The sequence below is a fragment of the Opisthorchis viverrini genome, assembly GCF_000715545.1.
Source record: "Opisthorchis viverrini unplaced genomic scaffold opera_v5_703, whole genome shotgun sequence".
Lineage (NCBI taxonomy): Eukaryota > Metazoa > Platyhelminthes > Trematoda > Opisthorchiida > Opisthorchiidae > Opisthorchis > Opisthorchis viverrini.
The window spans coordinates 42,293-67,797 of NW_008752375.1; the positions used below are offsets into that span (position 1 = coordinate 42,293).

General features: G+C 40.9%; 1 protein-coding gene across 1 annotated transcript in view; it reads left to right on the forward strand.

Annotated features, from left to right (window-relative positions):
- The window catches only part of T265_12013 (hypothetical protein), a gene marked incomplete at both ends in the record, with an annotated part of 69,661 nt that overhangs the window by 40,270 nt on the left and 3,886 nt on the right, over window positions 1–25,505 (forward strand). Inside the window, 3 exons of the mRNA XM_009178894.1 lie at window positions 9,424–9,479; window positions 13,398–13,429; window positions 21,983–22,049. Coding sequence (XP_009177158.1) covers window positions 9,424–9,479; window positions 13,398–13,429; window positions 21,983–22,049 — 155 coding nt within the window. The remainder of the gene's footprint in view (window positions 1–9,423; window positions 9,480–13,397; window positions 13,430–21,982; window positions 22,050–25,505) is intronic.

Consider the following 25,505-nt stretch of genomic DNA (forward strand, 5'->3'; position numbering starts at 1 on the left):
TGTCGGGAGTCTTCAAAGGCATCGGTAACCATCACAGCTGAGTTGTAGTCAGCTAACATGGTCCGGGTCTTTTGAACACGTGCTGATTTTCTTACATCGCAAGCCTGTTTATTCTACCAATGTACGTATCAGTGCAAATGCATGTGAGCTAACAAATACAATGACCAGTAGCTTAGTCGACTAGCTGATGAGTTTGGGCTGGCGGCACTGTCGTAACATTTTTGTCCCTTTACACAGATACACTTGTGCTGCGATAGGAATACATTTAGTGTCTGCCTAAATAGGCTAAAAGAATAAATCCAGTTCAAGGAAACTTACACAAGTGTATTTTCTAAGTACTATGAGTAGCTTCTACGGATGACCACTGAATATACGGGGATTTGGATGGAGCATTTAGTGACTAATCATTGCATTTTAACAACCAACATGCAGTTGCGGCGATATATGCACCGATAGAACAGATCTGAATCTGAAAATACGAGCAGAAGTGTATGAGGTCAAAAAATTGGATACTATATCAGCTGATCGAATCTATGTTCAGGTCACTGATCACCAGGTATCTCATCAACAGACGATACAGCTCAACGCGGTTAATTGTTTAAGAACTTAGTACAAAGCAAGCAGCCATGTAGATTTTTGGACCTTATTTTCCTCAACGCTTTGTTCCGAATGATTAGTGGATCATGATCAATTACTCGTCAAAATCCCAGACTCGATTCTCCGAATATGACTTTATCACACGCACCAGGTTAGGGGACAAATATTCCTATGTGCGAAGCTTATCTCTGTGTCAGTAGTATTGGCGAACACATTTCTGTGTGGCTATGCCTTTCTATGGCTATGCCTTAGCAATGTACATACGGTATTATCAGTCTGTCTGACAGTGCAATACCTCACATTTTTGCGACAATCGCAGAAACATGCACATTGCTCTCACTGTGGATGTCAGTTGCATTGAATACTGTAACCCTCTATGGTTGCAGACTAACTTCTCATAATGGCAACGACTGTTTTCATGACAATCTGTATGACAGTCGTCGTGCTCCTGGCCGAAATATTCCACGGTCTTCTATTCTACAGTCGCCATAGTTATTTTGGCTATCCAAAGGAGAATGGGATGTACTGTTACCCACACCGTCGATCTGTTGACATCCTTGGTCTTGAAGACAAGATTGCACATTTCCCATAAGGTTCGAGTTTACACGTAGTCTCCAGGTTGGTTGCAGACACACAGTAAGTTGGTGCGTATTAAAATAATCGTGCCTTTTACACAACCTATCTAAGCCAATAGTTATTATCGAAATAAAAATATTGATCGAAAACCTCTGAGCACGTTGGTTTTGCGGACACAATACGTGTTCTTGTTTCTTCCGCTGACAAAAGGAGAAATTTCGCTCACTGGATACTGCTGAACATTAATTTTTCAAAATGATGTGTGAACTGTTCTGCTGGTTTGACAGTTGTTTCTTCTTGGCTGTCCGAAAAATCAGGCTTTCTTTTTCACCACTTGAACAAGTGTTTACTGCGAAGAAACAACACGTTTTTACGCCACATGTTTATGCAATAAATGGACATATTTTTGGAGGAAGTACGTTTTGTTCCCTCTTATATCCGTTTAGCTATGTGTATTGATCAAAACATTCACATAGTTGGCGAAGGAAACTAGTCGAATTGCGGAAGTGCATTGAGAAAACTCTCCTCCAAACAGTATAAACTACCAGCTCAATTCTGAATAATCATCTCCAAAACCCACCATGTTTTAAACAATGCAGAAAAAACAAAACATTTCCGGAACTTATTTATTTCTCACACTTCCGTCCAGCACAAGACGTGTGAAACAGGGTGAGGCAGATGACATTAGACACCATACTTACTGTAGAATACTTGGAGGTCTCACTTAACTAGACCTGGTCACGCTCGTGCACTTCTGTGTACACGCAACTGGCTTTAACCAGTTAGTCGACGGTGTCCATGGAAATTTAGGCCGTGTGACCGATCGGACCTCCGAATAGTGAGGAATGAGTTAATGTTAGAGTTATTTCTGGTTGCAGTAAGGTTCACTGCGGTAGACGAACCGAAACCAGATTAGCATGTACACCACGAAGTCGTGCGCAAATCCGTCAGATCCTATTTACAAAATTCTCTCTGTTTTACCGATATTCTAACATGTTTCCGGAAAATCAGTTTCTTCTTGAGAATACTGCTCTGGTTCAGTGACCCTCATACCTATAACTAACCAAAGAAAGTTGATCTTTTTAAACAATATCAGAAAGTTTTCAAAATTTTTTCGCAGTATGACCTAGGCTTGGTGTTTCTCGGAGTGACTGATCATAGCATCTAGTTCCGCCACATTTCCGTCACAGAAAATTGGAGAACTAACAGCTCCGGAGAAGGTCATATTCGAACACCATATGACTTCGTGCTACTTGGGATCGCAAAGCCATGGAACACAATTTCGCCGAATGGTTAAGCACCGTAAGCTATTCTGATGGGAACAATCCATCTCCAAACGTATTCCAACAGTGTGCACTTCGTTTGCTCAATGTCCGCTTACTAACTCTACTGTACCCCACATATTCTCTCGGACCTCATCTCTGTATTGCTCAGCAAATATTGCATCAGATATTCACCGATTGTGTTTACAAGAGTTTCCGAATGCTCACAAAGACAAATATGCCATTTAACTTAACTTTGAAGTGGATAGCTCACCTAACCCAGTAGTCACAAAAGACCACTGGCCTACTCATCGCGATATGGATGCCACTGTACCCCCCTAGTTTAGAAGATTCTTTTGAGTGTGTAGATGCACTATGTGACTCCCAACTCCAGCGCTTTCCTGACGGTCTGCGTCGTTTACAAATTAATCAGGACTAAATTCACTTGCTGTCACATATCTCTCATGAATCTTTGGTATTCCTGTGTCAAACCTAAAGGAGATGCTGAAAAATTACACATCAAATACGCAGTTGACTTTGATTGGCAGTATGGCAACGCAGTGCTTATTTAGTCACTGTCCTGACAGAAGTCTGTGTGGTGGTTGATACCGAGATGTTTTAAACAATTGACTCTGCAGTTGCCCTATACAGATGATGTACTTGTATCATTTAAAAGAACTAATGATCTCGCAGAAGCACATAGATATTGTCACAAGTATTTCCGACCGGTTGTCACCATCTTTGAAGCAGACACTGAGGGAATGCTTTAGTCCACTGACTTCTGTCTGCGCGGGAGATCTGACGGCCGAATACAAAAAAGTTCGTTCAAGACAGAATTCCTCCCCGATTTCTACAGTTTCATAAATTTGGAACAGGACTGAACTTATCTTGGTGCATAGACAAAAGGTAAGTTGCGATCTTAAAAAGACCTAGGTACGCAACTGAGACGCGTGTATAACATACCAGTAGAAAGTGGGTTTCAAAGATTATTTGGTCCAGGGGAATCCCTTAGGAGAAATGACCCTAATAGTGCCCAAGAACCGACTATACACTCATCTGTCGTCCAAAGCCGGTACCACGACGGAGCTCACCAAGCGGTTATAGTATTTTCATCGCATCGAATTTCAGGCATTTTCCACCGGTAGGCCCAGCACGAAAGTAGTTTGCCGGTGATCGAAGCAACCGTGGTGATCAGCTCATCCCCTTGTGGTTGTTGTGCAAATAAAATCGGCCATACCTTTCGACGATCATCCCAACCGATCGGAAACACAGTCTGGCTTCTATTCGATTAATCACAAAGAAAAATACAGATAGCAACATCGATTCTCACGTGCTAGTGTCAGCTGATCCGAGTAATCCAGGCATGGCTTTTGGGGTAATCAACCGTGTTCTTACAAACAACCCAAATTGGTGCCATTCACTCGGCACATTTACTAGCTACGGAGAACACTGTTACCGTTAAACTTCGTCAGTCTACACATTTTTTGCAAAAAACGGAGTTCAGCCCATTAGATTTTGGCCATCCAGATCAACGCCCTTTTGGGATACGTGATGCGCCAGCGTAGCACTGAAGTCGTGCTGTCCCTGATAATAATGACGATGATGATGTTGATAATAATAATAATAATGATGACGTATCTCCTGAGATGAGTTTCTCTTGAGCATAACTGGACTGTTTCCCTTGCCGTACCTTGTGAATTCAAATGACGACCTTTCTGACTCCCACACACACATACAAAACCCCGGAGTGTCCAACACAATTCACTTTTACAGCTGCAAATTTTGCCTCAATGTTTATGATAATATTGGCCCACTTGGAAACTTTATGTTTCAGTAAAACATGGCGTTATTGAGTGAACTGTTGTCAAAATCTCTACGAGCCTTCCACGACTGTTCGCCCGTACAGAAATGACCGACCACTCCGTTGGGAAAACACTCGTTGAAGTACACGAAATCATAGTTGCGTCTTTCGCAAGAGGAATATTATTATCCAGTCAACTTTTGAATTAAGCAGTTGGGCTTGTTTTAAACAGATGTCTCATCCACATAATAAGCCGCTGATTCACACGAGATTTGATGACTCAATAAGCATGCTCCCGATTTCAAAAATAATTCATCGTAATAATTCATCCGATAGGCCCAAATGCATCCGTCATATGGCCTCTCTTTTACCAGGGCTTCAGAGCGGGCGATGACTTTCCAGATAACGCAAACTTTTCATGGATAATCATGGTTTCTGAATGAATCAGCGGCTGATTCAAAAAAAGGATCATGCATCAAATTCCTCAGTGCTTCAAGCCAACCAATGAAATCAAGGCATTATGCGCAATAGCATGAAGATGCTAACAAATGAAGTATCTTTATGCACGCATTAAGGTCACTATAAAAACAAAAGTCTTTCTGTGATTTGTTTACTTGGCACCACTGAAACATTCACCAAACTTTGACTTTCATTACCGGCTTCTTATCATTTTCACCCTGACTACAATTGACAACATACGATGCCAAATATTACAGCGTGCTCAGCTTAACTTTATCTTGAAGGTTAGGGTGGTGTAACAGCGCTAGAACTGCCAGTTAACTAACACAAAGTCAATGAACTAATGCGTTTCTCTATCTTATTTAGCGTTTTCCCAGCTTGTAGTAGTTTTGCAAGCTTCACCGGGGGACGATGCCTAGTATCCTTCCAACAGGCTTATAGTCAGTAAAAAAGGGAAAGTGACTGACCATTCATTAGGCGTCCCTACCTTCTGATGCATACTTCCTAATGTACATAATGACTGTCTTATTTCCTCAACCCAAATGAATGGAAACTTCATTAAACTGACTGAAGTTTACGATACCGTATCAATGGATCCCGTGGGATTTACTGTCCATCAGTATTGAAAGTTTTTTTTACTTAAACCTTCAACAGCCAAACGATGGAGGTTCAAATCTAACACTATTTACCACTGATGGTGATGATGATGATGATGGTGATGGATGACGAAAGTTTTCGGGTGGGCTTCCTACACTTGTTAGAAAATTTCCAAGAACCATGGTATTTTCCCCCACAATTGAAAGGATATGCTGAAAAACAGATGCGCTTGATTTTACTTCTGCTCTTTAACTTGACACGTTTTACTGGTCATGGCTTTGGGAAAATCTCTTTTATTTGCTGTAGCATATATTTATCTTTATCAAGCAAATAAATATTGCTTGCAAAAAAGTTAAGTCTAATAGAAGTTTGGGTGCAGGACTACTTCAAACATCAAGAGTGAGTTTGAAGTAATATACTTGAAAGGTGTTCACAAAATGGATGATTCTGAGCAAACGCATAATTCAGCACATCTCAATTAATAGCGTGTCTTCAATCCACCAAGTACTTCTCACTATTAGTCAGCACTTGAAAAGATTACACTTTTGATATTCCAAACACAAAACATAACTTCTACTAGTCAAATGAGTCCGGCACACCGGACTGTTGTGCTTAGTTTTCCCTGTATGGAATAGCATATCTATCACATCATTCAAATTAACGACATTTGGCCTAGACTCCGTTTTTACCCTTAGCCATACAACTTTCAGACAATGCTTCTTACAGAAAAACTAATCCAAATATGATGAGTACAGTCTCAGGGTGCACTGAAATTTTGGTTGGCTCCAAGCAAATGTGGCCCATGTTTTCCTGAACTGTGTACAAGCCATTTTGTTTAATGAACACAGTTAAACAACCGAATCGGCAACTTTAAATTCAGCCCAAGGCTTCCTACAGGAATTCCACGACAGAAGTAATTTCTTATTTGAAACTGTCGAATGGTTTCACGCTGGAAATCATATGTAGAGTGCAATCTTTCATTTTCCATCGAGCGCTTCACATAATGGATTCTTGCAGGAACTCGTGGAATTTCAGTCTGCAATACACTACACACCAGAACTCTTCATTTACGGCCCACCCCCATCACCGTTGACTATCACACATTTTAGCTTCGATTTTCCATCATGACATTCCAAAACATATTTACCCCTTCATGTTAACAACAGTAAGGAGAGCTTTTCATCCACCGGAAGCTACACCGTTTCCTTTTTAGAACTAAAAAATGTTTTGCCGGTTACTTTTTTCATTTGCGGATACTTATCGGGCTACACCACCATGTAGAGCACCAACTCCCTGAAACGACCATTTTTCTCTGGCCTTCAATGGTAGTTGAGGCGATTCCACTATCGCTTTCCCCAAACCGTACTGAATTCATTATTAGCCGGAAAATTCAATTGAGCCGCCAATACTTGTGTTCACGAAAATGGAGCTTTCGCAATCACATAGTCGTGTTTATTGTTATTTATCACATAAAAGAACCACACAGTCAAGTTTTACAAACTTTAAACCTGGAAACACTTAATTCACACCTCACAAGTAAGGTTTTCCATAGATTCCAAGCAGGGATTGCGTGGACGAAAACGTTTGCTCGATTCGCGGCATTTATCATTTGACCGTCTATTATTTTACTAAATTAGTAGTTACCACAGCCTCTGCATACTATCCTTACCCAGTTGCAATGGAGATAAAACAAAGTGTAGTTGAGAAATACACTAATTTGCAAATCAATTTGGTTTTCACGAGAGACTCAACTGAATCTCTCTTTTATGATATTCTACAACTGAATGTGCTGCACACAGGCCGCCTCACGATTCAGTTGGCACGATATTCGAGATATCGCAGTATATTTTCATGAAGGAAACTACTCACAAGGTTGGTTGAAACTCTTCGACTGCCTACTACCGGTTTCACCCTTCTTGGAGCTGGGTTGACGGAAACTCGGGGACTGTGCCTACCTAATGAGACTCAAGAAGGGCAAAACCGGTCATGGGCGGTCGAAGAGTATTCGGCAACCTTGTGAGTAGTTTCTTTTATGAAAAAAGTGTATTTGAGTTTTCAAATCAAAGTTTGTTAGAGCAGTGGTACTCTCAGACGTTGGATAGGTGCACGAGCATGTTCGAATGCTTGCCTTGGTTAAAAGTTTCCATCTTGAGGCTGCAAGCAATCAAAATTGTCTAACGGTTTATCAGTTTCCAATCAAATCCACAAGAGTTTAGAGCATACGAGAGTCTTTTGCTTTCTGCTTGTACGGAAGTTAGTAGGTTATACAGCTGGACATGCTGACACCGTTTGTTTAGTATTTGGGGAACCAATTATGAAAATGTCGTGTCTGGAACTCATCACATGGACGCTCACTGCGGATTCCACTCGATCAGTTTTACGCCACTTTATTGAGTCAAATGTTTCTTCATGAGGCGCCCCTTGCTTTGTCATCCGTTTCACTTTTGTTCCCATGGTTGGTTGAACTCTTCGACTGCCTACTACCGGTTTCACCCTTCTTGGAGCTGGGTTGACGGAAACTCGGGGACTGTGCCTACCTAATGAGACTCAAGAAGGGCAAAACCGGTCATGGGCGGTCGAAGAGTATTCGGCAACCTTGTGAGTAGTTTCTTTTATGAAAAAAGTGTATTTGAGTTTTCAAATCAAAGTTTGTTAGAGCAGTGGTACTCTCAGACGTTGGATAGGTGCACGAGCATGTTCGAATGCTTGCCTTGGTTAAAAGTTTCCATCTTGAGGCTGCAAGCAATCAAAATTGTCTAACGGTTTATCAGTTTCCAATCAAATCCACAAGAGTTTAGAGCATACGAGAGTCTTTTGCTTTCTGCTTGTACGGAAGTTAGTAGGTTATACAGCTGGACATGCTGACACCGTTTGTTTAGTATTTGGGGAACCAATTATGAAAATGTCGTGTCTGGAACTCATCACATGGACGCTCACTGCGGATTCCACTCGATCAGTTTTACGCCACTTTATTGAGTCAAATGTTTCTTCATGAGGCGCCCCTTGCTTTGTCATCCGTTTCACTTTTGTTCCCATGCTCCAGTTAAACAGGTGCATGCTGAAGCACAGTGTTCTATGCACATTTTTCAAACTCCGGAAAATTTTCACAACATAAACTCATCAAAGGTTTATTACCAATTTCGAGTTGTATCTTAGTGAACCGTGGGATAAACATGTCAAAAAATGAGAGTACAGGCAGAGTACGATTGCGTCACAAATTAATAATAAAGTGCCTCGAGATCATCCATTGTCCACATAATTCGTGACCCCCTGAATACATTGGAATTGAACCTTGTGACACAAACTTCCTGACAAGAACTACCTGTTCCCCTATATAAAAGTTTGTGAGGTTAACAAAAACAAAACTTGGCTCCTACTCTTAACTTAGAAGTTAAACAAGCGCTCTTGTCGAACTAGAAAAGTGTTAGTTGATGGAACTTCTCGTTGTTCTGTTTTTCGGGGAAGGTTACTAAGAGCGACACCATTCATACGGTTTTAGACCCCAATTTGTTCAGTTTCACGCCTTCCGTTTCTAATGAACTTGAAAATCTGAACTTAAGTGGTACGTTGGAGCAAGCAAAAACGTTCACCAATATAATAAACGCCGGATTCTTCTAATAGTTGATTCAAACTTTAAGTGACCCAAGAAAGCCGATATATGAATAAGACCCATAACAATACTTCAGAAATGGAGAACTAACTAAAACCAATGTACCGGCTGAAAAACATCCACAACCAAGATTCAAAAGCTGCGGTTTATCGTGCCTCCAATGATCTAGAAGACTTCTGTCTTAGCCTTTCCAACTTCTGGATTGACAAAGACAAGAATTCGGAATTTATTCTGTCAGTACACATGTAGACAACTTAGGACAAGGCATGGCGATTCCACAAACAGGGCCTGTTAACACGATGGATAAGGGAGAAGAATAATGTATGTCTCAAAAGGCTTCCTGTTTCCTTACAAGAATTCTCCAGAAAAACAAAGTTGCACAAGTAATGGGGGCGCTGGTTAGTGAGAAGCAAAAGTTCGAAGCGCCAGTGAGGTCAGCCCAGAAATGATCGATGATATTCATCCAGAAGATCTTTTCACCAGCTAAAAGCTGCATTCTGTCCTAACACATTTTCTCATAGGTATTGGTATTTCAGCGGGATTTTTTCTAAAATCACGACGCACAAGCAATGGGAAAGTGAGTTGTACTCTGTATTTGGATCGAATTCGGGAGTTCGAAGTTCATTTGAAGAGAAAGACTTGAATAAGTCGAATCCCATAACAGGTGCATAGGTCCTTTGTTCAAAAATTTGAGGTATTTGGAACTAGGAAAACAAGTTCGTCTTTTAAAGGTGTGGGCTTCCAGAAATAAGAAAACTACCGGTTATCGTAACTGCGAGTAGAAATTAAAAGGGTCTGCTTGAAAAGAAAGGCTGAATGCAGCCCCAAATGGTGTAACCTCAGTGAGAAGATTTAATTTTCGTATGTTTTTGTTACTGAATCATTTGTGCACTACCGGAAAATCCTATCTTTCTTTAAATGTGTCACGAACTCTGATTTTCACAACGGTGACACCACACAGGCTAACTCAAGCTGCTGTAATAGTATCACTGTGGTACGAGTCATTTCTCGCAACTCTGGTGCGGATTGTATGCCAGAGTGTTGATTGATTTCGCTGGGCATTTTTCCCAAACAAAGCTACCTCATTATTCTTTCACGCTCAAATACCCACAACTAAGATGAAAGTAAACACACGCAACACACCCAGCGCGCGTCTACCCCACCGGAGGGTGAGCAAAGTCATGGAAGATCATTACGCTTATTGTTGGCAAGATGAATTTTCATGGCTCGGTGGCCATACGGCGCTTGTTGATAAAACCAAATTGATATTGAGAATAAAAACAAATTCGATTGTGATATAATTGGTTGATTTCGATTTTTTTTTCTGTGGAAATGAATAACAACTTTTAAATGTCTGACAATTATTCTGTCAAATTTCCTTAGAAAGAAGTTTGCTCACATCACTCTGATTACAATGAACAGCAATGCAATGTAGTTTTTTTTTACTCCGGCCCGTAAAATGTCAATTATTGCATCCTCAAGTTACTCACAAGACCAACTTCCAAGACAAGTATGGCAGTATGCCGAAACAACCGGCTGAAGCAACCATGCATTAAACAGTTTCTTACGATACGGTTTGTTTTTTGAACCCAACAGCTTACACAAATTGCATTACCACAAGACTGGTGATTGTGACAAGTGAGCCCCGATCAATTAGCTCTCGGCGTAAAACTTGTGGCTCGTCAGAACCTGGCGTTTACGAGAAAACCTTGTTAGAACATCAGATCACCTACTAACCTATATCATAGTTTGTATTCCGTAGTGCTCAGAACCTGGAGGGAGACCTTTCCATAAAAGCAGCCGATGAGGGACTGACTAAAAATAGATCCACTATTTCAATTGTTTTGCACTCGATTTGAGGGATATGTTTATATTGGAAGACTGTTAATTCTGGTGTATTTATTGGTAGTTGACCTGATAACAGAACTTGACATGCTTTGTAGACGTTTCATGACCTTTGAGGAGGCACCGTCAAATCACTCAAACTTACCTTTACATTAGCTTTTTGTATGGTGACGAAACGCTAGCAAGTCATTTCTATGCTTCGTGAAAAATCAAAAACCACCTGATACACCAATATCCAGTGTGCTATTTTTGCCTACACAATATTGCGATTGCTCCAGAAACTAAAAAACTTGACAAAAGTATCTTATCCGTAGGATGCTTTTATATACGGGAAATGCCGCACAAAGTTACGCATTGACAGAATCTATATCAAGTACGTTAGCTCAAATTGCTCCTAAATAAACCAAGATTTAGTTCTATAAGTTGAGCCAAAAATCCGAGAGGCACTAAGCAGCCATTTCATCTTCATTCTTATGTGTGCATCGCAGAAATTTCTAAGAATATCGGAAATCACGTCCACCCGTAACCGTTTGGCCAAAAATAACTGATAAGCAGTGTGATCAACTCATACAACAACGCCAATTATCCTTGAACTACGGAACCCACATCACGTGGTCACCTGTTGACTGGATCCTCGAGTGACGATTTACCAGACGTAAATTTCACTCATAATGTGAATTAATCTTCTGATTTACTTGTGAATTCGTAGGGAAGATTTTCGATATTCAGTAGAGATTTCATTCCTTAATCGGGTTAGCCGATGTGTTCGGGATCGTCATGAGTGCACAATCGATTTTCTTCAGGTATGCTTGAAATTGCCAGGATGAATTTTCCTTTGAAGTTTCAAAATCTCCTCATGGAACCCGAGGACTTTTATTTCAGCCAAGGGAAAAAGTTTATCACGATGACCTCACATCGTCAGTTGGAACTATCTCCGGAGGTTCAAAAATATCGAAAGTTTGGTTGGACATGCCTGATCATGATGAGCTGACAGTATGATTTATTAGATTGCACCTGAACAGGTGTCACAATATACTGTTGTTTGATAGGTGAATTACCTCAATACATCGGTCACTCTCATACAGTCACAAACTTCCTGGTCATAATACGATTTCAAGCACCAGAGGATCTATCCAAGTTATTCCGTCTGCTTCAGAAGCACACATTTTTACTTGTTTTGTGCTCGACTGGCTACTATAAATAGTCGTCTTACTGCGTCGAGGAATTCACCAATTTTTTCTTGCAAACTAAACCCAACATATCTAAAATTAAAGCTCCGTTCAACGCTAGCAAAAGGCTAATTATCAATCGTCATTAAAAGACTAGAGTTGGGTTTTAGGGAGTAGTATATCAACTCAGACGACAGCTCTTAGAGGAAATATGGACTTACGCGGGTTCAAGAGAACGCACGGTTCAGTGTCTTGACAGAGGTATTTCCCCATAACTCCCACCGCAACCTCGATCCCGAAGGATAGCGAACCATCAGTACCCTAGGCTCGCGATTTGCAGGGCGATAAAATTAGGACACTAATTTTACCGCACAGGGCGAATCCTCAAATCAAACCGAATAAACACCGTAATCCTGTCTCAGATAAACTATTAAGCCTAATAGTAACTACCAACTGGGTGACACAACTGAGTCAAGTCGCACATTTTTGAGAACAAGAAGACTATGAATTCATCTATAGGTACTCGGACAACTTTTTCACCACCTATTGGAATACAACTGAGTCGGGGAGTTTGATTGTCGGATGGCAACGGTCTTATCGTTGGCACACACCTAGTAGTGAAGCGTAAAAAATGAAGGATGAAATAATCCTACTGTAGAGCGATTCTTCCTTTTGATTCTCAGTATTAGTAGTCAGCAAACCATACCCGGAAACTATTTAGTTTCAACCGAATCTGGAGATATGTCACGCAAACCCTAACTGGAGGTCAAGAGGCTCTAACTATTTTTACCAGAAGTGGACCGATTTTAAGCAGCAAACATGTACTACAATGTAAACGGTATACTGTTGACTTTCAACTTGGTTCAGATTTTGGTTGTATAGGAGGCAAAACGTGAACTAGTTTCCCTTTGCTGGAAATAGATGAAGAGAGGTGAAGAAATGTTTTTAAGTAACTGAATGTGCTGCACATTGCCGCCTTATGTTTCATTTGTTACGATATTCGAGAAAACATAATACGTATGTGGACGCAATACACTACTCATAAGGTTGTTAAAAACTGTTTTACAACTCTAGATCGCTCTCGCTCTTCATGGAGCTCATCAGGTGAGCCTCCCTCCAGGACAATATTGGTACGCAAATGAGTGTAATTCTCTAATTTCGTACGATTTCGGTTCACATGCGACATAAGGTTGAGGGGAACTCGGAGACTGTGCCTAACTGATGAGCTACAATTAGGGCGGGACCATTTGTGGGTTGTCGAAAAGTTTCCAGCGTTTTTATGGGTAGTGTGTTATCTTTTCAATCTGTTATTGCTAGTGAATTTTGGCAAAGCACATCAAAACACCAAAACAGTTCTTACTGACAGTAATCTTTCACACTTCCTGGAAAATTACTAAACGTGGCCTTATTTCAGAGATGCGCTGCAGCAAAACTGTTTGAGGAATCACCCCGTGACACTTGCTTTCTTCTTTTTAGTGCAGTTTCATGAAGTGCATGTAGCAGTGCTCCGCAGGTAAGGTGAAATAAAATTGTTCCGAACATACAAGCAAAATATGCACTGCTTAACGAATTCATAGTATGCGAACTGATACACCTAAACACCATAGCAAAACGTCAATAATCGCCTCGTAATCTACTCTCCGTTCTAAATTATTGCCGGCCTAAGTTTCCTTGAGACAAAATAAGTCAAGCACTTCAAGCCTACACTTGCACTAGGAAACTCCTGAATAGAACATAGATTTTGCCAAGTTCATTATACTGTAGCGCTATTTTGCTCATTCGAAATAACCTGAAGTCCATTTCCCTCTTCTTTATTTTTGCATGTTTTGTGGCGATCAAAAGTATTGCACGGTTTGAGTCACAAGCATTTGCCTCCCATATCGGATATTAAACAGAAGCGTACCGCAACTTTCTTGCTTTGGCCTCAGGTAATGAAACGTTGGGAACAATTTATACTTGTGAGAACGGTTCACTAATCAGGAAATATTGCTACTGAATCTTCATAAAACTCACCAAGTACACATCCCATGAACAGAAATGCGACGAGGCATGCAGTTTCCATTGAGCACGCGTATGGAGTGAATATTGTTTCGACCGATTTGCTTCACCTGATTCACACCGCAACCTGCTTTTTCTGTCAAATGGGCTAAAACCTCATTGGCTGCGTGTACGTTCACTCGTCTCTTGACATAACAACGACCAATCGAAAACATGCTGTCCATATTTTTGTGTGCTTTTCGTGTCTTCAATGAGGGGAATGTGGAGGTGCAAGTCCAGTTTGGACTATTATTGCTCAGCAGTATGGTTGAATTGTAAACTCTACTCTCCAAACACATGGATATAGCGTACTTTGGGTCAAGTCCTTGGTGATAAGGCTATATTCCATCTGAAAACAATGTTCCTCTGATTTTCTTCTCTTGTTAGCGAAATACACTCATTTGCGAACTAATTTGGCTTTGCGAGAGACTCACCTGGAACCCAGCTAGTATCTCTCGTTTGTGATGTTTCCAGGCCACTAAATGTGCTGCACCAGGCCGCCTCATTTTTCAATCGCGACAAGTCAGTCAGCAACCATATTGGTAGTGAATTACGAATATTCATCTCTTCTTATTCTAGTTACATAACAAAAGTTTTCAAAATTCGGACACTAGTCAGCCAAGGGGCGCCCGTACCACAGAAAAATTATCTGAAACCGTCACTCATTTTGACGTAGGTGGATAGCCTAAAATAACAATTCTGTATGCTGTCAAAACATGATCTTTCTAAGTTATGGACACATTTTATGAAATTCGTCAAAGACGATCAGTATACAAAAATACTGCCTCGTCAATCCTTGCCAGCCAAAAAGTAGGATAAAAATGACTATTCGTAGGACGGAAGGGAGAATTTAGTTTGACACAGTGTCTTGCTACCTTATACCGAACACAATAAGCAACCTAACCGAATTCTCGGTATGCTTAAGGCCTCACTAATACCTTTATATCGTAATAATTTAGTCCTTATCTCATCAGGGCTAATTGGTGCCACAGGAACTTCGGATCTTATCAGTATGTTTGCAATTAACTCACTGGGCCCATCCTGAGGGTGCCGCAAAATATAGTTGTTTTGTGTTATCTATCTGAATATAAATAAGAGAACATCAAATTTTATCATGTCCTCATCTTCCCCTTCGGAATTTTCAAGCCTCTGTTTTCAAACAAGCATTCCATTCTCTTCAAATTTATTCTAAAAATTGTTTCCAGTCGTCTTATTTATTAAGAAGGTAGAATAATCAGCAGTTAGGAATGAAGACCGTTTGTCGACGTTTCGAATTCCAGTATCTTTCCAACCAGGGTAAATTGCATGAGCGTGCGGTTATGAATAGTCTGCTCTCATAGATGTGAAACTGTCCTATTGTTTCAGTAAAAAGCTTTGATTGGTCCCACACGCGTTTTGGCTGATTTGCAATGCAGTTCTCAAGTTCTGGAACGCGCAACGTGCCAACTTTACTCCACCTGTGCACACTATTCCACGTTTTAAGTTTCGTCTTTACGAACACGTTAGCAACATTTAAACATCCAGAGTGCTACAACTGCGGCTCTCTCTTCCCGCAGATAAAGCTCAGGTCTAATCTAAAATAGAGAGTGGTTGGTAAGTGGCAGGCTTTAATAAAACACGACTTTTCGATCAGTAGGCCGAAGCAGTGAGCTGACATTTGGTGGTAAGAAAAAGCCGCCACCGCCTTAATGATAGTCAACCCCTTTCCTTACCGCACTTTAGATGAGGTTTAAGAGCTTTCAACCAATTGCATCGTTTTTTTCTAGCCATTCACTGAAACCCAGACGTACAATAGAAAGGGTTTTCGAAAACTGTTTATGAGGTCGAAGAGTTTACTGAACAGAATACCGCGCGCCTCGTTCCCCTTGGATATACATACCGGGTTTCAAGCATAAATTTTTCACTTCAACATAAAACTAAAAATGTTTTAAGTGAGTTTTACCTGCTGGACCTTAAAAAGCGCGAAATCGACGGCGGGATGCCAAAAGTTTTAGAAGAAAAGACAATTAGTCTTAAACGTTCTTCTACATTCCTATTAACGTTGCCAAGAGGAGTATTAAGATTATGTACACATAGCGACGTTCCTCCTTCATTTTCCGTAGGAATGCAATGATAAATATGGTTCGTTTTCAGGTTATCTAACACCTGATAAGACATTGCATGATCTTTGCAATCTTATTAATAACGATGACTCCCCATGACAGGATTCCGTAGAGACACGCGACCTTTTAAATTCTGCAGATGCACCAAACAGATTTGGAACTAAACCAATTCTGTGCACGTAATGAACTTATCCATATGTTTTCACCGCCAATCCCTGTTATGAGGTGTATCTTTAGTAGTTCAGATAGAATGCCTTTGAGTGGTACGTGAGCTTCTTGGCATTTCAAAGTGATCATCCAGCCACTGAGTCATTTTAAATAAGACAAGACCTTCTGTATCTTGATGTGAAGTTTCCTGAGACAGAAAGAACCAATAAATCGACTGAGACATACATACTCGTCTGACCGTACTTGCTTGAGCGGTCGACAAGTGGCCAGGCAACGAGAAAATGCAACAGGTGAAAAGTAAGATAGGAAAACACGTAAAATTGACTAGCCCTGTGAATCGATTTGACTTGTTACCCAAGTTATCCTCCTATCATCTGATAGTTGGTTGTGCCTACTGCAATATCTGAGCACAAACCTGAGAGTTTTTAGACTGCAAGTGACGATGATTTATATGACCTCGAGCATAATCGTCCAACACCACCAGATAAATGATGGAATACATAAAAGCCGTACTTCTCCTTGCAGTATTATTATTGATCTTTTATCAATTCGTTCATCGGTAATGACGTGCTAAACGAGGGAAACTTTCAACTACATACTATGCATTATCTATTCGGGTACGATAGTCACAACCACGTCTGCCAGGTACGCTCGGCGAAATTTCCTCATTGGCAGTACTTAACTGTGCTCGCTGCGAAGTATGTAGGTTTGTGAAGGTGCTTCAACAAGTTGAATTCTCTTTGCCAACTACTGTTGTACCAGGATTTTTTCTAATCGATCGGACTTCAGCATTGCAACGTCACAGTAGTGAGCAAAAGTATTTACTCTTATTTGTACATTAGTTGGAGGTAGCTGCGAAATTTGTAGTATTCACGTTCATATAACTGACTTTTGGCAAACCCTTCCCCAATCCTGAGGCGTTTATTCTGGTGGGTATTCATCAAATGGGGTAAGCGATGGGTGAGATTTTCGCTCTTATTAGAGCTCCTCAGCAGTGCTTATCCCTGACCGTGCAGAAGATTGAATTCCGGACGTATGACTAGTGAGTCGAACGTGTTAGCTTTACTCAACAAGCGTACGCTGACGCATATGAATTAACACTTCTGAACATTAAACGTGTTCACGATTGAACGCTGAACCTTCATCAGACTTCCAGTGAACATACAACATACCACTCACATCAATCAAGAGCATGTTTGACTGTTCAGACATGAAAATTTAGATGGAGCAGTGGTAAGACGGTCCCCTTGCATATCAGATGTCCATAGTTCAAAGCTCGGTACTGCCAAGGTTATCCACTGGTAAGACCAAAACTCGAGTCCCATGCTTCGTCCCTCGCGGTATGGACCGACCAGAATAATTGCACAAGGACAGGAGGGCGACTATTCAAACGACAGTGATGTGAGCGTGTATTTTACATCAAGCTGCCCAATTCTTCCACAACTTTCCCATCGTGCAGAGACACTACCGTAGTCTGCAATTTGGTGGCTGCTTTGTTTCGTTATGCCACCTCTGAGTTATATTTTATTAAATATGAGGGGTGCGTGGTTCTTTTCGACGTTTCGAATTCATTTCGGCTAAAAATAATTCTAATCTTTCTCACAGCTGAGTAATACTTTGATCTTCAGTGACGGAACTTAATTGTAGCCAGCAATATTATTTGCCGAAAACGAATGGGGAAGATTAGGTCTTTTGTTACAACAGATATTTCCATTGCCTAAAGTCAAGTCTCACAGTGATGTTTTCTGGGTTATCTCTGTTATCCCCGTCCAAGGTGCCACAAAAACATAAGTTTGGACATTTTCTACTCTTCTGCTTTTTCCAGAAAGGGCGTCTCATTGGTATGTAGCTGCCTTTCGTTTCCACTAAGAATATGAAATCCCTGAAAGCTTCCCTTTTTGTGTTCACTCCATCTCATTAGGTAATCTTGAAAACCCTGTATTAGTATAGGTCGGGAGATGCTCAGTTTATCTGATTTGTTGCACGGAAGCTTTTTATTCTCTGCAAAATATTTGGTATAACAGTTTTACCATACAATTACACGGTTGATTTATACTAAGCACATATCTTTTTTGCTCCCGTCCACTGATCTATGCGCACAGCCGGTCCGTGTCATCTAAAGCTCATCCTAAATGAAGGTTCAGAAGCATTCGTTTGATGAGACATAATCAACGATGTTAGTGGAAAAACAGATGTATCGGAACCGACAATGTCCAACACTTCTGTGATCAATCAAGAATCTATGATTTAGCAGTTTGTCCGGGTATACCACTGAAAGCAATCTTCAGATTCGACTAGTAATCATCTAATTGGATTACGTTTTCTCTGTGTTTATCGCGGTTGCTTCTACCCCAAAGTGACATTCTCAGAAATGAGAATTGACAGTGACAAATGTTTCCCGCGTGAGAGACCGATGCATCGGTTGATTTGGGGGTATTTTTAGTTGTAAACTCACTTATTTGTGAGTTATAGCCAAATGGACATTTCCCTAAGTCACTTTCCGTAGAAGTTCTATGACTGGAATGTTGGCTGATACACAAAGACTCCTGGCATTAAGTAAGCCACACTTTCTTATGCTCAACGACGTGACAGAGAGAATTAGATGTCGAGGGTTATGTACTTAATGAATCCACTTAATTTTGAAAGGTGCATATCTGCGGGCTGCACAACCCTGCTGATAAGCCAAGATAATACACAGTTTCCAGGTGGGAACAGTCACAAATAGGAATTATTTCATTACCGCTTTCCATTTGTCCATCACCGGTATGAGTATACCGAGAAGAAGGAAATTAAGATACTATGATTTTATCCTAATGAATTTGAAGGTAAATGCACCTGTGCCCGTTATGGAATTCAGATTAAGAACGCAGAAAACCTAAGGGTTGGGTTTTAGGCCTATTCCGACTAAAAGGTTTTGCAAAACGCTCGCATTCGAATGTGCTGGGATATTGGTAGCATCGATGTGTTCACTGGTGGCTCACCAGGTGGCTGTTGATCTGGTTGTTGAGCTTGGCAAACAGGTTGCAAACACTTTGTTACCGATCGAGCTGGCACCATCAGTGTGCGTAGAATGTGTATTGTGGAAACGGAAAAGCCGTCCTTCCATTTTACGTGCAAAATAGGGAAAAATGCTACCTAAGCCTCACTCGAAAACCTGCCGAATATTTCCTTCGGCTTATCCAACGGACTTTAAGAGAATGAGCGATTTTATTCCCGCTGGTTTTTTTGTGCGATAATTACTTTCTGGTCTGCAATGCTTTTGGGGAGTGACCCGTATACAAGGATCTTTGGGCGAAACGCCTTCAGTGGTTGACCAGCCTCTACCTTCACGCAATCTGGGGCTAAATGCGACCACTAGCTCCCACTTACACGCGAACGTTTCTCCAAAAAATAATAGGTAAAAAATCTTTTTGTATTTACTCAGGCGCTAAAACACTTACGTCGCGATTCAAGATTGTATAATAACCAGAAATAAAACCGTCTTGAGTAAATCACACAAGCGCCTTTTTGCGTAGATGTTAAATTAATTCAAAGTTTTCAAAGGGCAACCCAAATTCCACATCAAGGTTCTATAAGGTAGACTTTTGACCGTGTTAAACAAGTATCCGGCTGCCATCTGGTTGGCAAATGTTATCGGTAATCATTGTCCGAGCTTAGAAAAAATGCATTTTGGCTTCGCCCATAAGTTCACACTGAGCAACTTCGCTTCACAAAGCATCTTACCATTATTTTTTCTGAAAAAAGCAACGGACCAAAGATGCATAGTCCCTTAATACCTGTTAATTATAAACGGTCAACCATCAAGTGTCCGTTTGAAGGGATTTATCCGGTTAAATATAAATATAACATTGTTAGCAGTGTCCAATGAACCAGTTACCGTATATACTGATCTTTCGAAAATTTGATCTCACTCCGTTCAATTTTCACGTGTGTGTGTGTGTGTGTGCATCACCGAAAATTTTGACGAGGCCCTAAGATATCTTTATATCTCAATTCAGCCTGAGGAAAACAAGACCCGGAGGAAATAAATCCTTTTTATTCCGACTCACCGATCTGGCGATAATTATTCGAGGAAAATGCTCAATCTTTCGACCAAATTGGCCATAGAATCGCATCTGAAGGAAACTGGATACGGGTTAATATAATTACTGCCTACGCGTATCGCTAAGAAAACAACTCCATTTTCTGTAATTTCATCCCCACTAGATGTTGAAAATACCTAGTTAGTTAACAAAGTTCAGTTTATGTTAATGATAGTAATGATAATAATTTTACTCTGAAGTGGCTGAGGACTGTGCATATGGCACCCTCCCGGGGTACATGGGCAGATTTGGGCTTGACATATTAATTTTTGTACAACCAAATAGGGATAGGTTTTCTAAGTTTCTAGGAAGTGAAGCCTTCAAAAAGAACACTCAAAACTCTCAGCTCCCAGCATTTATTAGCCCTTTATCCATCCATACCAGTAAGAAGTAGATTTCGCAAAACTGATATTCGTCGGCTTGCAAGCACTAGATAAGGAACCTTAGACGATTCAGTTTCTTTAATGAACGACCGCATTAACTCTAGATCGACTTTCGTTTGCTCCGTTATGTGAGAATTTCTTGCAGTTTTCCGGCCTCTGAAACACAACATTTGAGCTCTACAACCAATTGATGGCGCACAGAGGCGAGTTGTACCTTCTCATGTAAATATGAACCAAGAAGAATGATCATACTTTGTTTGACCGTCTGACCAACGTGCATTTGTGGGCTTTTTTACCGGGAAAAATGCTTCCAGCACACTTTATCCGGTCCAAACTACTCATAAATCGATGCTCCAATTTGGGTCGTTGCACGTTTTGTTGTTGTATCATTAAAAGCATTTTTTTTGTTCAACGTTATGTCGTAACAAAGCCTAAAATCTTGTGGATGACGGCATGACCTAACGAGCTGCATTGTCCAGCGATACAATGACCTTCCAATTGGTGAGACAATGTGAGGTGAAAATTTGGAAACCTAGCAGGTCTTCGTCGCTGATATGAGCAAAGGTTCTCGAATATTTAAAATTTACACCTCCTTTGTCTGTCGTCACCTAGCTGCATTTCTTCTCTAGATGCAGTGGTGTGACAGTTGCAAACTTTAACGAGGCTAGCAACGCTGGTAAAGATGCCTCACTTCTATATTTTTGTTTTAGTTCCAAAATTTACGACTTTAGGATGAATGAAGGAGAAGTAAATTTTAAGTAGATCTATTTGATGATGGATATTTGAGCTCCTCAGTCTAGTCAAGGTATGAAACTATAACGTATCTCTCAACTCCTTTATGCATTCGCCGGCATGCTACGATGATGGATATTTACTCTGCGGAATGGGGGCACAAATGAACAGTTTTGCACTGCAGCCGTTATTCCCGGCTTTCTACAGGTTTCTGAGATGTTGTGATTCACCAAATTTCATCGGGTTTGCACCATTTTTATGACCGTTGGGGATCGGAGGTGACCTTTTCGTGATTTAAGGGCGAAATTTTCAGCCTCACTAATCTGAATTCACTTAGCACTTTCATATGTGGAGTTTAAAGCGAAAATTTGACCCAAATATAGAATAGTGAACCAATCTGTATTGAATTACGCTGTCCCTATCTGAGCATTGCATAAAATCAGAATTTTCGGGAACCTGAAATTACACCCTTATTATTCGGCTGTATCACAGTGCACAGGCTTAAATGTTACTTAATAAAATACGTAGATTTTTCTGCTCAGCTTTTTGTTTTATCATTTAGGGGCAAACGGTCTGGAAGAAGTGGTCCTTCAAAACTTCACGAAACAGGGCTTTGGCAGGATGTTTATGTGAGTCTATCGCATACACGAACTTCCTTACGTTACTCTGCCTTAAGTACTGCGACTGTAGACAGTGGACCTTGACAACCTCCTCTTCAGCTAGTGTTCATCTGGTCTATGTAGCTGAGATGCGTTAGATTATGCTCAGAACGACTGAAGAACTATAGTTGAAAAAACTATTGATTCGATAATCTTACAGGAATTCAAACGCCAAGGTGATCGACGTAATCGAACGGAATCTAACCTGAAAAGGAAACATTGCAAAATCTTCAGTGTTTCCCACGGCCCAAAAGCACCCTATTCGAATTCCTCTCTGTAGCAGTCTTTTGCAGCGAGTTAATCACTACATGTTAACAAACGTTCTTCATAACAGTGAATACAAAGACTACTCAAAAGATGCCATTGTGTTACTAGCACTCAGTGAAATCTGTTGATGGAATCGTTTTCGGAATTTTGAGAGAAGAATAAGCATTGGTGCTAGTTAACTCTGAAATAAGTTGCATAGCCGAAAATATTTATGTTTTGACGGATGACACAGTATGATTCTCTTGAAGGATAAAAATCTTTAATGAATTAAATGTCACAATGCTACGACATGCAAGACATGTTCTCTCCAAGGATCTGTAGTAGTCAAAATGGTTCGATGTACCTTGAGAACGGTAAACAATCGTTTGGAGGATACCTATTTTCTACCCTTAGGTGGAGATGTCACACCGTGCGGTCTGAAACGTTTGAAGTCATGGTGAGTGACTTATATGTCGGACTGGCTTAAATACATGGCCTTATGTGGTGGACAGAACTTGATATAACCTACCCTTGTGTCCGGCAGGTTTTCATAAAAACGACGATGTATATTGCTGACAATATATACTATATATATATGTACAATATATACAATCACTGTAAGACACGCCAACGACACTAGCCATTTAAAAAGGTGAGTACATTGGAGGCACTGCTGGCACTCCTGGAAATGACTATCAAACAGAGTCCTCATCAAAAGGAGGAGGAATTCAAGTGTCATTTATATCAAGTCGTGTGGCTGCCTACTGAAGTGGAAAACAAAGGTGCGCCCAGTTTACGTTTACAACATTTGTGGTTGTTTTCGTTGCTCTCGAAAAGGAGTTTCAGAGGCTCGATCAGCTGTTAGGTGGTCTTGCAGTAAAAACCACCGAAGCGCTTAGTCTGCATGGGCTGTTCGGTGGAATCCGTTGTGTCTCTAGAAAGACCTAAAATGCACTGTAAAGTGAATAATGCTATTCGGTGATGTTCACATGCAACAATGAAACTGACGCGTTGAGGAGCATCAGCAAAGGTACGTGTCTTGCAAATTAAGGACAATTTTTGGCTACCCCAATGGAAGAAGCTGGTTACTGTGCCGCAAATCCTATGGATTTTTTGAACTCTCACCTGAGAATTGTCAAGTTTTATCTGACGCACGAATGACAATTTGTTTGGAACAACTTGTGCCTTCCAAGCGATGTCCGTGCCAACTGCTATAGCATCCTCATGCTTAGCCATTTAGTTGTACCGATACATTGTTTCGGTCGCAACATTCGGAATAATGTACAGCCTTTGTAACCAGGTGAGCTGATGGTTCCGCAACACTCAGTTATATATCACTGTTTACTTCTTTAATTAGCTGCCGTAAACACCAGTAGAAAGGTAAGGAGGTATGTACGTCACTTTCGGCGTTAAAACGGGTCTTAAATCACAAAATATACACTCGATGAGCTGATTTCGGGGTTTTTCTACATGGTGATGAGTTGACCGTAGAGATTGGTGATATGTCATCAGGAATGTTTCCAGTGTTTGATTTTAAATCTGTCTGTTCAAAATGAGAGGTCCTGACCTCGTGAATGTTTGAACCGTCAGTAATGAGCACTTTCGGGAATAAAAATGGGACAGTCCCGAATTTTCTCTGGACGTGATTGCAGCTCCGGATGAGGTAGCACTCCACTGTGTTTAAAATTCTGTAAAAACGTTCAAAACTTTGCAATCAGTGCAAATTTTCACTAACCAAAAATTAATCAAAGACCATACCACATCTGAGGCTAGGCAAATCTGAGGACGCCCGTCAACAGACAGGCTTTACATACTGCAGCAAACTGACACTTACAAGTAAAAGCACGTATGCACTCGTACATCTGCCATCTTCTGTCTTTGTGCCGATTATCTGCAAGCCGAAACAGTCTCTGGCACACTATACTGCCCTACAAAGGTGTTCACAAACTACGTAATTGCAGTAAATGTCGCAGTACAAAGCACAAAAACTGTCGTTCGTCAACAAGTGTGTAAAGCAGATGGTGTTTTGAGGTTCCATTCCTCTTGAAAATGGAAATATATATGGAGTGCCGCAGTTTTTAATAAAAAACCGTATAAATGACAGCGATTGCTGAAGTGTGCATGGGCACCATTCTAACATTCTGCCATTCACATAACTTGTGGGCCTGAAAGAACACCGAGAACCAGCAATCGAATATGAGAATTTGACTTAAGAATCATCAGTACTTTTATCCCACTGAATCAGCCAGTCGCAAGATGCAGGGGATGATACTTCAGTTGAGTGGCCCAGTCTCTTCCGAACCAGCGTAGGGTTCGAGTTTGGCTTGCAGATATATGGACTTTCTAAGTCTTATCCGAAAATACCAAAACTAAGAACCACTGTCGTTCGCCCCTCAAAAGATCTACGGGTGCTTGCGCAAACTTACTAGTCGGAGTTACGCAGATCATGCGCATGCCGGATGTTGAAAATGACCATAAAAAGGCGTCTGTTGCAGCAACCTACATGCATGAACAGCAGGTGGTCGAAATCTTTGATCCAAAACACAGGTGCATTGGGTCAATCTGAGGAAAACAACCCACATATCGACGACCGCGCTTGATGGCGTTTCAATATGGCAGAGTGCACACCACGAATGCGCAAACTACCGGTTGAAAGCTTCATCCGCGGATTTCTGCCCATACTTGGACGCTGATAAATGGTCAGTTACCGCAACGTGCGCATGCTCTCTGCGAAAAGTCCCGCTAGTGAAATAAAAATTACCGGGAAACACTGTGATATTGTGTTCATCTGCCGATTAGTCCCGTCAAACTGCTACTTATTGAGTGATGACGACAACTTCATCGATTTCGAAGTACTTTATGCAGGCATTACTGACACCAATGATATCAAGTTTGGAGTGACAAACTACAGACACACCACCATGACAAAAATGGACACCTGGCCCGAAGAATTTGCAGGTAAACCAAGCATCATTCGGCGGATGTTGAAGCGCGCTAGGAATGAAGAACGAATCATTTTAGCTTAAACGTGAATTTTTTAGCATCCGACATTGCCATGAAGTCATTCAAGTTTGGTAAAGATCGCAAGTATCTCACTCTAGCCATAACTAGCTAAGCAGCCGCGGGCGGGTTGTCGGAACAAGGCACATGTGGTTGTGTTGACTATGATGTCTCGCAACA